Genomic DNA, 13,550 nt, shown 5'->3' with positions numbered 1-13,550 from the left:
AAAACGAATGGGATTCGAACCCACTGTGATTTCGAATCCCATTCGTTTTCTTTTTCTAATTGAGCTTTAACTTTTTTGAGTACTTGCAGGTTTGATCGGGACCTCGGCGCTCGGGAGATTGAAAAATTTAATATTTTCATTTCTTCGCTCTGGTAACGAGGTACCGCGTAGCTTTGAGTCCCGCCACTCATCATACAATGCCTCCAGAATTCGGCGGAAAATGGGATTACGTAGTGTCTTACACTAAGTTTCCAGCTTCTTTGTTCCTACCTTGCTGTGTACGAGATACAGCGGGAAGCTGTAAGCTGAAAAGATTGCTTACTTAAGTTTTCAAATATGAAAATAATGTTAAAATTACTTTGCACTTCTAATCTGTTTTGATTTCACGATAAATATGAAAAATAAGAATAATTGAAATATTTTTTTTATTCAATCCCAGGTCCCAATATAATAGCGGAGAGTGAAGAGAATGACACTATGCACACGGATGTAAACGTCAAGTTGATACAGTGCATGCCCGAGTGCGAACACTTCGACTATCCTTTAGAAGTCGCTATGGGGAAGCTGGCCACCGGCGTGCCAGTCAGCGGGACTGCATTCTTGTGAGATTTTTACCGCCATGTTTTCTTTTCCGCTTTTTCACGTTCATTTTCAGAATCTTCACATTGACAGCGCCATTTGAGTGTTGAATGTTGGAATTTAACGCCGCCCTTACTTACTAAAGTGGAGAAATGTATATATTTTTTTCTTTTTTTTTTTTTTCTGTAACATTTTTCATTCAAACAGTAACATTTTTGAGAATTACAACACAATACACATACTTATTTAATTTAATAGTAATATTTGATTTTTCCTTATAATTTGTAGATCTGTCTGCCAATCGGCAAAGGCCTCCTCCCATCTTTTCCATACAGTTCTTTCCAGGGCCACTCTATTCCACATTACTCCACCAACTTTTCTAATGTCGTCGTCCCATCTTTTCTGGGGACTGCCTCTTTTCCTTCTACCCTCCCTGGGGTACCATCCTGTTACTTCTGGAGGAATAAAAATAATTCAATAATATAAAATGTCAATACTAAAATTGAGGAAATTAAATATTTATTTTAAATGAAATTAAATTAAAAAGGAAGTAGGTATCCCAAATAGAAGAGCTTTAACCTGCATACTAAAAAGTATTCGTTTCGTTTCGGTGGAACTCAACACTAGGCTTTACATTAGCAAAATAATTTTCCCGAGAATAACTATTCTCCCGAGCGGATATCGAACCCGCACACACAAATGTGCCCACGCCACGACTGGCCTCTTTATTAATAATGATTTCTCAAAAATTTCAATTTAAGTTATGTTATTATGAAAGTGCAATTTCATTCATTTGCTAAATAACTAAGGCACTGACAAACCAAAGCAAGTAGCTCTCTTATCAAAAGTAATTAGTAAATACAGGTAGTTGCCGTTCTGAAGCTGTAGGCGGCTGTGCAGACTTGATTTTAGATTTTTTTCTTTTATTTTGTTTTAAGGCTGTCATGGTTCAGGGGCACAACCGTGTGACTGTACCACTACGGTTGTAGGTACGATTCCCGTTCAGGGGAATTAATTATTGTTTATTAATCATTAATTTTTTTTCGCTCTGGTACCAACGCAAAAGTGCATCGTCGACTTTCACTCAGCACGCAATGTCTCGAATATTCGTCGGAAAGTGGGGAACAGGGTGTTTTAATTCTGGATACTCTCTGCCTACCTTGTAATATGATATACATATAGAAAAAGCCAAGAGAAAGAAAACATTGACTCAAAAATTCAGAAAATCTATCTTCAAGGCGGCCATGACACGTTGACCGTTGTTGTTGAAGTTGAACAACAACGTTGAAGTTGACGTTGAAGTTCCCTGTATTACTAACTCCAGGTATTCCATATTCGCTCGTATTTATGTGATGTGATATTTGCTTCACCATTCAACGTTCCTTGCGAGACAGTTTATACTTCGTATCGATCTTCGAGGACGTTTTTAGTTAACTTTGACGAGTGACTAGTGATATTTAAATTCGAAATGAATTTGCAATTATATTTGATTTCTTCTTTTCTTTTTTTTTTTTTGCTTTTTTACCCTGTATTTCGTGTATAGCAGGGTAGGCAGAGGGAACCTTGTGTGGAGAACTTGTGTCAATTTCAATTTAAGGGTTCACGTGCGATGACCAATTTCGCGCTTTATCCTGTCCTCAGAGCGAGGAAATAAAAATATTAAATTCATAATTCCCCCATGAGTGAATCGAACACACAACTATCGCATTTCACTCACACGCTGTGCCACTGCTCCACGATTAACTCGATTAATCTTATTAATATTTTTCTTGTACTAAGACAAGGAATGAGTTCACTCAATATTCAATATCTCAAAAATCTAGGTTCCCTGGGTCTTAACACTAGGTTCCCTGTGCCAACCCTGCTATATGCGCAATACAGCGTGAACCTAAAAGCTTAATGATAAACGACAAAGGGAAGCCAGTACGACATATTATTTTTTGCTTCAATAAGCCTTTTCACTGTTTCTAACACTTCTCAGAATAATCATAATTAAATTTCTCAACTATTATATTTTATTCTGGTATGTTCTCAATTGGATAATGCCTTATATTAAATTTACTGCATATAAGAAGATGTTTTTCTACTAAAAATGCATTATAAAGCATTCATACAAGAGATTTTGTTTTGAATTTGGGCGATGTTAATATAAGTTTTGTCTAAGACGTACGACGTTTGTACGTAGACTGTTTTAGTTTTAGTATAATTTTGTGCAAGTTGTTTACTTTTGATTTTGGCTCAAAATGGATAATCTACGCCGATTTATAAGGTTTTCATATACAGTCCTTACATAAGAAATTTTGTAAAAAAAGGGACAATTAACTTACTTTAAAAATAATCTTCTAATTTTTAAATCGCCTTAAAAATATTTTAATTAGATAATCTAGTCAGCCTCTGAAAACTACTCAATTTGTATTGTTTGTATTTTTAAAGGAAAAGAGGAAAGCTAAGATACTCTCCTTCTTCATGCATGATACGATTTTTAAGAAATTGCGTGTTGAGTAACAGATCAACGTCTGCTCTCTGTACCAAAACAGAGAAACAAATATAATAAATCCCTCGAATAAGAATAGAACCTGCAACCATTACATTTACAGTCATAAGCTGTGCAAGCAAAGAATGAAAACATAATAATAATGATATTTTTTTTCTAGTGACGCAATAAATCTGGAGAACCGTTCCGTGATCAACATTTTCTTCAACGACCTAGTAGCGACGAGGTACAGGAGAGATGCGTATTTTAACTGGCAGAATATTTTAGGTAAGCATTATTGTAATACAGGTAATAAATAGTATTTGATATCAGAAGAACGTAGAGAATTTTCTTTATTCACTCATCCATTCAACAAGTTGCGGAAGGATAAAGTCATATATTTCTTTTATAAAATTATATGATTAGTTGACAAAAGTGAGCTTATTCTGGAAAGAAAGCTCCTTCAGCCGCCATTGGAGGTGGATACTAGAGAAGTGCCAAACAACAACATAAAAGAGAAAGTTAAAAAAAGATTCTTTTCGTCTACAGAACTGTATGATCTTTTTCAGCTATTTTTTTTTATGTAATAGGCTTACGTTTGACCGCATCAAGTCTTATCCAACCTAATGTCTCAAGAAATTCCTTTCACCCGATTCTGTTCGAATTCGAGACATTGCGTGTATCTTAAAGCACTCAATGACGGATCTCAACACCATATTTTATCCTGTCAGAAAGGGGACATGTAAATAATAATAAGAAAGATATTACAGACTTAAACATTTTGTGGCGATAGTGAATGACGTTTTTAAAAAAAGGAATTTGGTTACTTTTCTTGAATGGAACAGAACTGACAATTCTCCCACAATTATGATAACACGAATATCATTTTATGTTAGAAATATATCAAAGGAACAGATTTTTGGCTTCCACGCTGCCATGTTGAGTTCACTAAAGGCTTTTAGGCTTAAAATTTAAAAATGCGCTTTTCCGCGTAACGGTAGCGTCAATTTTGGTGGAGCCAATGCCATTGCGTCGAAAAACTAATAGATGTGTCCTAGGTTTACAATTTCTGAGAACTGAAATATATTTAAATTGTAATTCTGACGGCAAAGAGTACTTACGCTTTTTATAGGAATTAATTATTGATATTTTTTAAGGTTCACGCGTTTATTTTTATTTAAAATATGGGATAATGGCGAAAATCTAAAATTTTATTAGGTTATAAATGTAACGGCTGTCTGGTCTACTGGAATATCATTAGTATAGAGGCCAGTCGTGGCGCAGGGCCACAAAGTATAACTATAAACGCGACTGGTTGTGGGTTCGATTCCCACTAGAGGAAATTAAATATAATATTTTTCATTTCTTCGCTCTGGTGTCGAGGCAAAGCTCGGCGTTGTGAAGATTCGGCGGAAAGTAGGCAACGGAGTGTCTTAATACTAGGTTCCCTCTGCCTACCCTGCTGTGTGCGGGATACAGCGTGAAATAGATAATTCAAATTATAATTCAAATTAGCAAATAAATAATAGTATAGTTCAAGCGGGCGAAGCCGCGAGTGGGTTGCTAGTCACTAATATGAGCTTAGGGTGGTGTGAGATTTACTCAATATCGATCCTCATTCCGCACTGTACTGCACTGTAGTGTGTAGTACTCGAAACTAATGCGATCATCAAACACTCGGTTCTGAGAAACGACGATTTTAGATGCATCCCACTTTCAATAGTTCCTTTTAGAGGTCCTTACAGTTGGAATGGTGTGTAATTGGCTTTTAATTAATTAATGGAACTAGTTTTAAGTTAAGATAAATTAATATTTTTATAGGTCGTCGTGGCACAGGGGAACAAGGGTGTGACTGTAACGGGGTGGTTATGGGTTCGGTCTCCATTCGAGGGAATTAATTTTTATTTATTAATATTTTCATTTCTTCGTTCCGGCACCAAAGCAAAAGGCCGGCGTTGAGATTCGCCACTCAAAATTTCAGCGGAAAATAGGGAACGGAGTGTCTTAGCACTAGGTTCCCTATGCCTACCCTGCTGTATGCGCGCTGTGCCTCAACACCAGAACGAAGAAATGAAATAAAATCAATATTGAATTTAATATCAACGTGTTCATATAAATATTATTAAACGACAATTGTCAACTTCACTTCGCGGAACGCAAATCGTTTGTATAGAGGCTTCATACTTTATGTTCTTGTTCTTATATATTAATATTTAAGTGAAAATTCTATAAAATGAAGCCGTAGAGGCGCATTTTTTTATTTTAATTCTTACTTACATTTCAGACAGTACCTTATGGTACCTTGTGGTCCGTACCTTTTGTCATCTTATATATTTCTTTTAATATATTTCTCCTTTAGATATTACCTAGAACTACACTTATGTTATTATATACATATACTAGTGGACCCGGACGCGGCTACGCCTGCTTGAACTATAAGAATATTTATTAAATATTATATAATATATTTATTATTATAAGGATGAATATCAAAATATAAGTTCATTTTGGGTGACGTTTTCTTAAAACAACAAACAATGTGATGGTGGGGTCTGCTTTCCTCGTCTTTTGTCTCCACTTCGCTCGACTGGCCCCATCGTGAGCAGAAACGTTGCAGGCGTTCATGACTCTCTTAATGATATCTGCCCATCTCATCTTCCTCTTTTTCCGTTGTCACTTCCTAACTTAACTATAACACTGTAATCTAATGCAGGCGCATTGGAACAGTGTCTGACTAAGCGCGATGTCGTTGAATGCCTATATAGTGGGTTCGATTCTTTCGGGAAAAGGGTTATAATTAAATCGTTAGCATTACCTTGTTCGGATAAAATGCGGCGTTGATTTCTACAACTCAACGTGCAATGTCTCAAAAATTGGGGAACGGAGTGTCTTAAAGCCAGGTTCCATGATATGCGGGAAAAAACATGACGCTGTAAAGTTACTCTGGAATAAGTATTTAAAAAGTACGTATAAGTCTATTTTGCAGTTTAATAATTAAGTGGTAAATATGTTTTTAAAATTTATTATGATTTTGGCTATAATTGGTCACTCCGTTCTCTCCGTTCGTAAGCATTCTTTTCCTATTATAAAGTTAAACATTTATTCAACTAGCATTGAAACCGTTTGAACTTAGGAAAATCCCACATGCGTCATGATAACACAGTTTTTCAATAAACATCTTAAAAATATATGTATTTACGAAAATAATACACCTATTTATATCGATAAAAAAATATTTTTATTGACTCATTGTTTGCGTAAATTTTCATAAGATATGAGTTAGTATGACGGCAGCGATGTTTCAGATTTTAGAATGATTTGTATCTAAAATCCACTTTGATGTAGTTAATTGATAAGAAAAATGGCCAAGTGCGAGTCGGACACGCTTATATGGAGGGTTCCGTAGAGTAGTAAGCACAGACAGCAGCAGTACCGATTTACGCCCTAACCAAAATAGTACTATAATTTTTTGCTAACAATAAATAACTTGGTTTTCCATAGTGTCTGTATAAGTGACAAAGTTGTATTTGCGATTTTGACGATTTTGACAAATAGACATGACACATTTAGAAGGGTTCCGTTTTATGCCATTGGCCTACGGAACCCTAAAAGAGGTAAACAACATGTAAAGTTATATCTTAAATGTGATATCGACACTTTTGTACGCATTCATAAAACTATTCTATAATAGATGTGATAACAAAACAAACAGAGCGGATGTTTATTATAATATGTTACTCTTTATATCTTGACATTTGCTTACGTTTTTTAAAATTTGATAATTAAATAATATCGGGTTCAATCCACATATAGGGGGTGAAATATTTTCATTTATTTACTCTTTGAATGGAACCCACAATCGTAGCGTAGCTGCGTCACGTCCGCTTCAATTAAAAAAAAAATTGTAAAAGCTTTAAATATCCATTTATAATAGATTTGTCGCAACAATAACTAGGAATGGTAATAAACTATGATTACCTCAACTATACTTAAATAAATCTTGAAATAAATAAGTATTATATACTTACTTATTTCTTATTCAGAGGCCATGAAGACTCTGTGGACTGGTGGAATGTAAATTATTTTCATTTTTGCGCTCCTAACTCTGTAAGATAAGAGAAAGCACGGCGTTTAGTTCCGCTACTAAGTCACTCTAACCAAACTAACCAGCCAATTGGGCGGAAAGTAGGGAATGGGGTTCTTAACATTTTCTCAGCCTATCCTGCTATATGCGGAATGTAGCATCAAACAAGCTATTTGTTATTCAGAAGAAAAATAATATACACTATAAATAAAAGTTCATATTATATATTTTTTTAAGGGAATTAAATATTTATATTTTTTTGCTCTAACATGATGATACGCGGTACTGTGTTCCGAGTGGGCGGAAGTGAAGAAAGGAGGGTCTAGTTTACTCCCGCTAGTTTACTTCTCTACATTTTAGATAGGATGCAAGTTCACAGAGATATTGGAACCAGTGGACATATCGACTTGCTCTCTAATATTCGTATTAGAACGCCCATTAAGTACTTTTATGGTTGCGATCATTTATTACGACTTCGTTGGAAGGAAAGATTGTGAGCCTTTTTACCTTAACTTTTAAATCTTGATTTTTTATTTTTTTATTTTATTAGTACCAATTAAAAATACATAAAAAGTTAGTCTGTGTTCTGCAAAACTCTTTGTAAGTTTGACTGCAGGATCTCGAGTCTCTTTACTTATAATTAAAATTAATATTAACAAAAAAGAATTAATATTAACAAAAGAAGTATTTTCTATCAACTGTTCCAATTTAACAGTTGACAAAAAATACTCCCTAAGTTTAATTTTAAACTCTGTACTCTTACTTAGGTAATGACCGGATTTTAAAAAAATTCTAGAAAATTATATTAACATGAATAATTATATATATATTAAATTAACTTTCATTCAAAAACTACTGAGTGGATTGTTGCCCTTCAAGGATTTCCAAGGCGATCGGTTCTGTGCGGTCCGAGTGACTTTCCGCAACCTTGACCATATCGGCTTACCATGTGAGGGCCCTACTTACCCTCTCAGCATAATATTTGTATTCTTATTAATAAATACAAACTGTTTTTTTTCGCATAACCCACGAAGAGATCGTATCTCCAGAGAATTATTAAGCTTTCTTTAATTCTTCTTCTGCAAGACCCATTTTGTACGACCTCTCTGCGTCGTCTCATCAATGTAGCTAAGGCACCATTAAGTTCGTTACCTGTAGCAATAGACTTTTCCACATTCGTTGTCTTTCCTTGCTCTTATTTCTTTCCATTTAAATTGATCTTCATTGACTTCCGTGCTTTTTTTCACGTATTAATTTAATAAAATTAAAAAAAAATCAGCTTCACTCTGATAATAATGATACAATTCACGTTTTTCCGTGAAATTATCTATAGTTAACTCCAAGTTAATGAAAGTTACCAGCGATTAATTTTCGCTGAAACTGTAAAATAATAATTTTGCAGAATTATAATGTATTCCGTGAAACGGCGCGGCGGTCGCTTGCTGCGTTGTGAAGACAGTTTTACATTATATTATGTAGACCCAGTATTTATTAAATAAAAAAATAAATAAATAAATCAGCTTCACGCTGTTTCCCGCACACAGCAGGGTAGGCCTAGGGTACCTAGTGTTAAGACACTCACCGTTCCCCATTTTCTGCCGAATTCTGGAGGCATTGCGTGTTGAGTGGCAGAACTCAATAACAGTACCAATTTGTCTCGATACCAGAGCGAAGAAATGGAAATATACACGTAAATTAATATTTCACTTCCTCGAGTTGATGGTGATCGAACTCACAACCGTGCGTTGCAGTCACACCTTCAGCCGACCCCAGACCGCCTACAGTATATATTAATAATAATAGTAAATAATTTGGTTGTTTTTCTTAACTTACCCTGCCGTATGCAAAATACAACGAAGAGCAAAAAAAAAAGTTTTCTGCCATTAAAATATTTAAGACATAATTAAAATCTTTCCATATATAAATGTTAACGAATAACATACTCGATCGATTATAAACAATGCCTGATCGAAGTTCAAGCTTGCACGTAGTTATGACATCAGAAGTGCTTCAGTAAATTAACATTTAGTTAGACACCATCATAGTTATTCGAGTACGACTTCTGTGAACTTCAATTCACTTCATTGAAGTGAAATTAGATAATCTAGTAGTTAATGCCTAGATTAGTAATCAATAATAACTATAATATTTTCAAGAGCTAAACGTAATAATTTTTTAACGTATTTTTTTTTCCTTGAGACTAAATACTTCTTTAACGAATACCTTAGAATCATTTTGTTGTTTGTCTCTATGCCAAGATCGTATTTTTTCGGTCATGCCCGAATGTAGTGTACTCAAAGAATATGTAGAGAATTCTAATGTGCTATTTATTGAAACCTAACGCCGCGCTTAGTCTAATCCTCCCTGAAAATATTTCTCAAATGCAACTTCCCTCTTTTCAGCTTCAGCTTGTACCCCGTATATAGCAACGTGTGCATAGAGCTTAGTGTCAAGACACTCCATTCTCAGCTTTCAACCAGAATTCGAGTGGTATAACTCAACACCACACTTAGACAGATGTTTTTCAACTGCGCTTTTATTGCCAGCATATAATTTCATTAAAATCATACAAGTGTACACTACCCTTTACTAAAATGATTGAGCCTTATTGTAATTAACAAGTCTTTGTACTTCTAATTATAGAAGATACACAATTATTTTATAAATTGCATTTCACTATAATTACATTGTCGAGAATATCGACAGGTTATAGTGGTATTAAAGCAATATCAGCAATGTTTTTTTAGTTATAATAAGGTAGGCTAGAGGCACAGAGGCACAAGCATGTGAACGCTACGTTTGTGGGTTCGATTCTTCAATTCCCACTCGCTCACGAGTTGTTAACTAGGAAAAGCGTGATGTTGAGTTCGTCGTTTCACCAAAATTCGGCGGAAAGTGGAGAGCGGGAATGTCTTAATGGGGAAATCGAATGTCTTAACACAGTTTAGGTTCCTAGATTTCCTCCGCCTGTCTTGCTGTGTGAGGCATACAATGTGATACCAAGAAAATAAAATATTATTTTTATTTATATCCGTTCATTAATCGATTTTAGGCATTTTGTGAATTTTTGGAAATCTGTGTTGTTCTTTGTTTTGTCATACCGAGGAAGATACTTTTTAATCGTACCCACAACAAAAATTAAATTAAAGTAAAGTTCAAAATAAAAGTATTTTGAATACAAATCGTTTATAGAATTTTTGTTAAAATATTCTATATAAATACAAAAATATAAATAGTATACACATGTAATTAAATTCCATTTAAATCGCAAACTACGTAGCATGGGATTGTAAAATATTTCATAAAATTTTAAAGTACTACCCACTGCCAGGATTACAGGTTATATGTATTGTTTCGGAATTCGGGATTACCGTTGCATTTTAAACTCTTTTGATAAAAATGTATTTTATATTATGAATACTTTTTTTTGTTGTTTTTTTATCCTCAAGCACATAGCGGGGTAGGCAGAGGAAACCTGGGAACGTAGTGTTAAACCATATTTCATTTCCTCGATTGAGTATCTAACCTACAAACTGCCGCGCTTACAGTCGCACTCTTGTACGCGCCATTACTGGCCTGGCACTTAAATTTGGTCTATTAATTAAAACGGCTCAAGATCTCGTTCTCAGAGTTGAGGAGTTGAAGGGGATCTACAAACACGGGAAGTCCCCTCTGCCTACTTTACCATGATTTCAATAAAACATATAATAATAGTTCTAAGTATATTAGTAAATATCCATGAAGACGCTACCTTTGTGAAGTATACGAGTTGAGAGCGCAATAAATATAATACTGTTTACATTACCTGTTAGTTAAGGAAAATTATTCTTATTTTAACGAATGTTTGTAAATGTATTGCTGTGTATTGAAGTAATTATTATCAAACATAATTATGAAATATATACTTATATATATTTTTATATTTTAAGCTAAGAAGATCATTTGCGGCGCAGAGTTTCGCTTCGCTCTTGGAAGTGTTTTAATGGGAACGGAGTTTCTCGTTCCCCACTTTCCTCCGAATTTTCGAGGCATTGTTGTTGTATGTTGAGTGGTGGAAAGCAATGAAAATATTAATAAATAAAAATTAATTTCCCCGAGTGGAAATCGAACCTATAATCATTTTTTTCTTTCTTTTAACCATTATCGTTTTTTTTTCTTTCCAGCCGCTTTCGGTGGACTATTAAGCCTTATGTTGGGATTCACACTAATATCAGGATTTGATTTCTTCGTTTTCTTCAGTTTAAGAGTACTTTATGATTCGACTTCAAGGTTCTTTATAGATGACAGTTCCAAGGAACCTAATGGGTTTATAATAAACGTGGAGGAACACAAAAATGAAAAATGGATGAGACATGCAAAGGAAAGTCAAAGTGATCGACATGTGAAAATTCGGTATTAATTTTAATGTTCGGTTAATTTGAAATTAAGTTAATTGAGTTAATACTTCACTTATAACTTATACAAATAAAGAGAGGATTAAAAAATGTTTTTTTTTTAACCTATAATTTAAATATGTAATATATTTAAGTTTCTAACGTCTTATGAAAATATATATCCATAATATTAATAGTAATAAATATAATTCTTCTTCTTCTTCCTCCTGGCATTAATCCCGGCTATTGCCAGGGTCTGCCCTCCTACTCAACCTACTCCACTTTGCACGGTCTTTTGCGTCCTCGGTGGTTAGACCATTGGCTCTCATGTCCTGCATCACGACATCCAGCCAGCGCTTCCTTGGGCGTCCAGGAGGTCTCACTCCAGGAACTGATATAGCAAGGCACTTGCATCCGACATAGTTCTTAGGCCGGCGCGTAACGTGGCCAAACCATCTCAGACGACGCTCTTGGAGCTTATCCGCTACGTCACGGACCCCAAGACTACTTCGAATGAATGTGTTGCGTATGCGGTCAGACCGCGTTACGCCGCACATCCACCTCAGCATCTTCATTTCCGTGACGTGAAGCTCCTGAGTGTGCCGAGATAGTGCCGGCCAACATTCGCTGCCGTATAAAAGAACCGGTCGGATGATGCTCTTGTATATCAGCCCCTTGAGCTTGGGCGGTATTCTGCGGTCGCAGACCACACCAGTGACCTCCCACCATTTGGCCCAGGCAGCGCTTATCCGCCCTTGGACATCGTGATCGATGCCTCCAGACTCGTGCATAACGGATCCAACGTACCTGAACTTCTCCGACTTAACGGCTGGCTCAGGACCTATAAGGATGGTGCTCGAGTCCCGGCTCCCGCAGGCCATGTACTCTGTCTTCGACACATTTAGTTTAAGACCGCCGTTCTCAAGCGTACCCTTCCAGAGGTTCACTTTACGCTCCAGCGTCAGTCGGTTCTCGGCAATGAGTGCTATGTCGTCGGCATACATCATCAGCCATGGAGGCTGGTCCTGGATGTGAGCCGAGACAGTATCGAGCACTACATTGAATAAGAACGGACTAAGAGCCGAGCCCTGGTGAACCCCCACTGTAATCGGGAAGGGTCTAGTGTCGCCAACAGCAGTCCTAACCATAGAAGCGGAATCGTGGTACATGTCTCTGATAATCTCAATATAGGCCTCAGGGATCCCTTTGGATCGCAATGCCCACCAGATACACTGACGAGGCACACAGTCAAAGGCCTTCTGCAGATCTAAAAAGGCCACATGCAGAGCTCTCCTTTTTTCCCTGTATGCCTCCATCAAAGTTCTGAGGGCGAAAATGGCGTCCATGGTGCCCGATCCTGGCTGAAATCCATATTGAGACTCAGAGATAGTACACTCTCGGCGGAGCCTGAGGTCGATCATGCGCTCGAAGAGCTTCATGGTATGACTCATAAGCTTAATGCCCCTATAACTACCACAATCTTGAACACTGCCCCTTCCTTTGTAAATAGGGGTAATGAAGCTAAGCCGCCACTGATGCGGCATCTTACCAGTGTTCAAGATATGGTTAAAAAGGTCAGTAAGCATGAGCACACCAAGAGAGCCCAACGATTTCCACGCTTCGATCGGAATGTCGTCAGGTCCCACCGCTTTTCCGTTCTTCATGCGTCGAAGGCAATTACGTGTTTCGTCAAGGGTTATCGGGGCAATAAGTCCGAGGTTAGGCGGTGGGTCGTGATGAAGACTGCATGGGTGCTGAGTATTCAGCAACTCCTGGAAGTAGCTTCTCCACCTCTCCTTCACAGAGGCATGACTACAGAGCAGCGTGCCCTGGGAATCTTTGACGCAAAGACATTTTGCGATATCTTGCGTCACTTTATCCCGGGAACGTGCCAGTTTGTAAATGAGCTTCTGCCCCTCCACAGTTTCAAGTTTATCATACAATGGTGACAAACTTTCACTGCGGGCTCTGGCTACAGCTCTTTTACAGGCACGTTTAGCTACTGTGTACTCCAGTCTGTCTTCAGGAGAGTTGGATTCCT

The 13,550-nt window shown here is 36.7% G+C and overlaps 1 protein-coding gene across 1 annotated transcript in view; it reads left to right on the top strand.

The window, feature by feature from the left end:
• The window catches only part of LOC146527333 (sodium channel protein Nach-like), a 35,582-nt gene extending 23,968 nt beyond the window's left edge, over positions 1-11,614 (top strand). Inside the window, exons 10-12 of the mRNA XM_085206160.1 lie at positions 440-602; positions 3,234-3,340; positions 11,300-11,614. Of these exons, the coding sequence (XP_085062286.1) occupies positions 440-602; positions 3,234-3,340; positions 11,300-11,535 (506 nt within the window). The 3' untranslated portion in view covers positions 11,536-11,614. The remainder of the gene's footprint in view (positions 1-439; positions 603-3,233; positions 3,341-11,299) is intronic.
• Positions 11,615-13,550: the final 1,936 nt, after the last annotated feature.

This window comes from Heliconius melpomene, chromosome 21, assembly GCF_056956725.1.
Source record: "Heliconius melpomene rosina isolate 202511_hmr_F chromosome 21, ASM5695672v1, whole genome shotgun sequence".
Taxonomy (NCBI): Eukaryota; Metazoa; Arthropoda; class Insecta; order Lepidoptera; family Nymphalidae; genus Heliconius; species Heliconius melpomene.
Note: the sequence above shows the minus strand (reverse complement) of the source record. Positions and strands in the feature narration are given on the sequence as shown.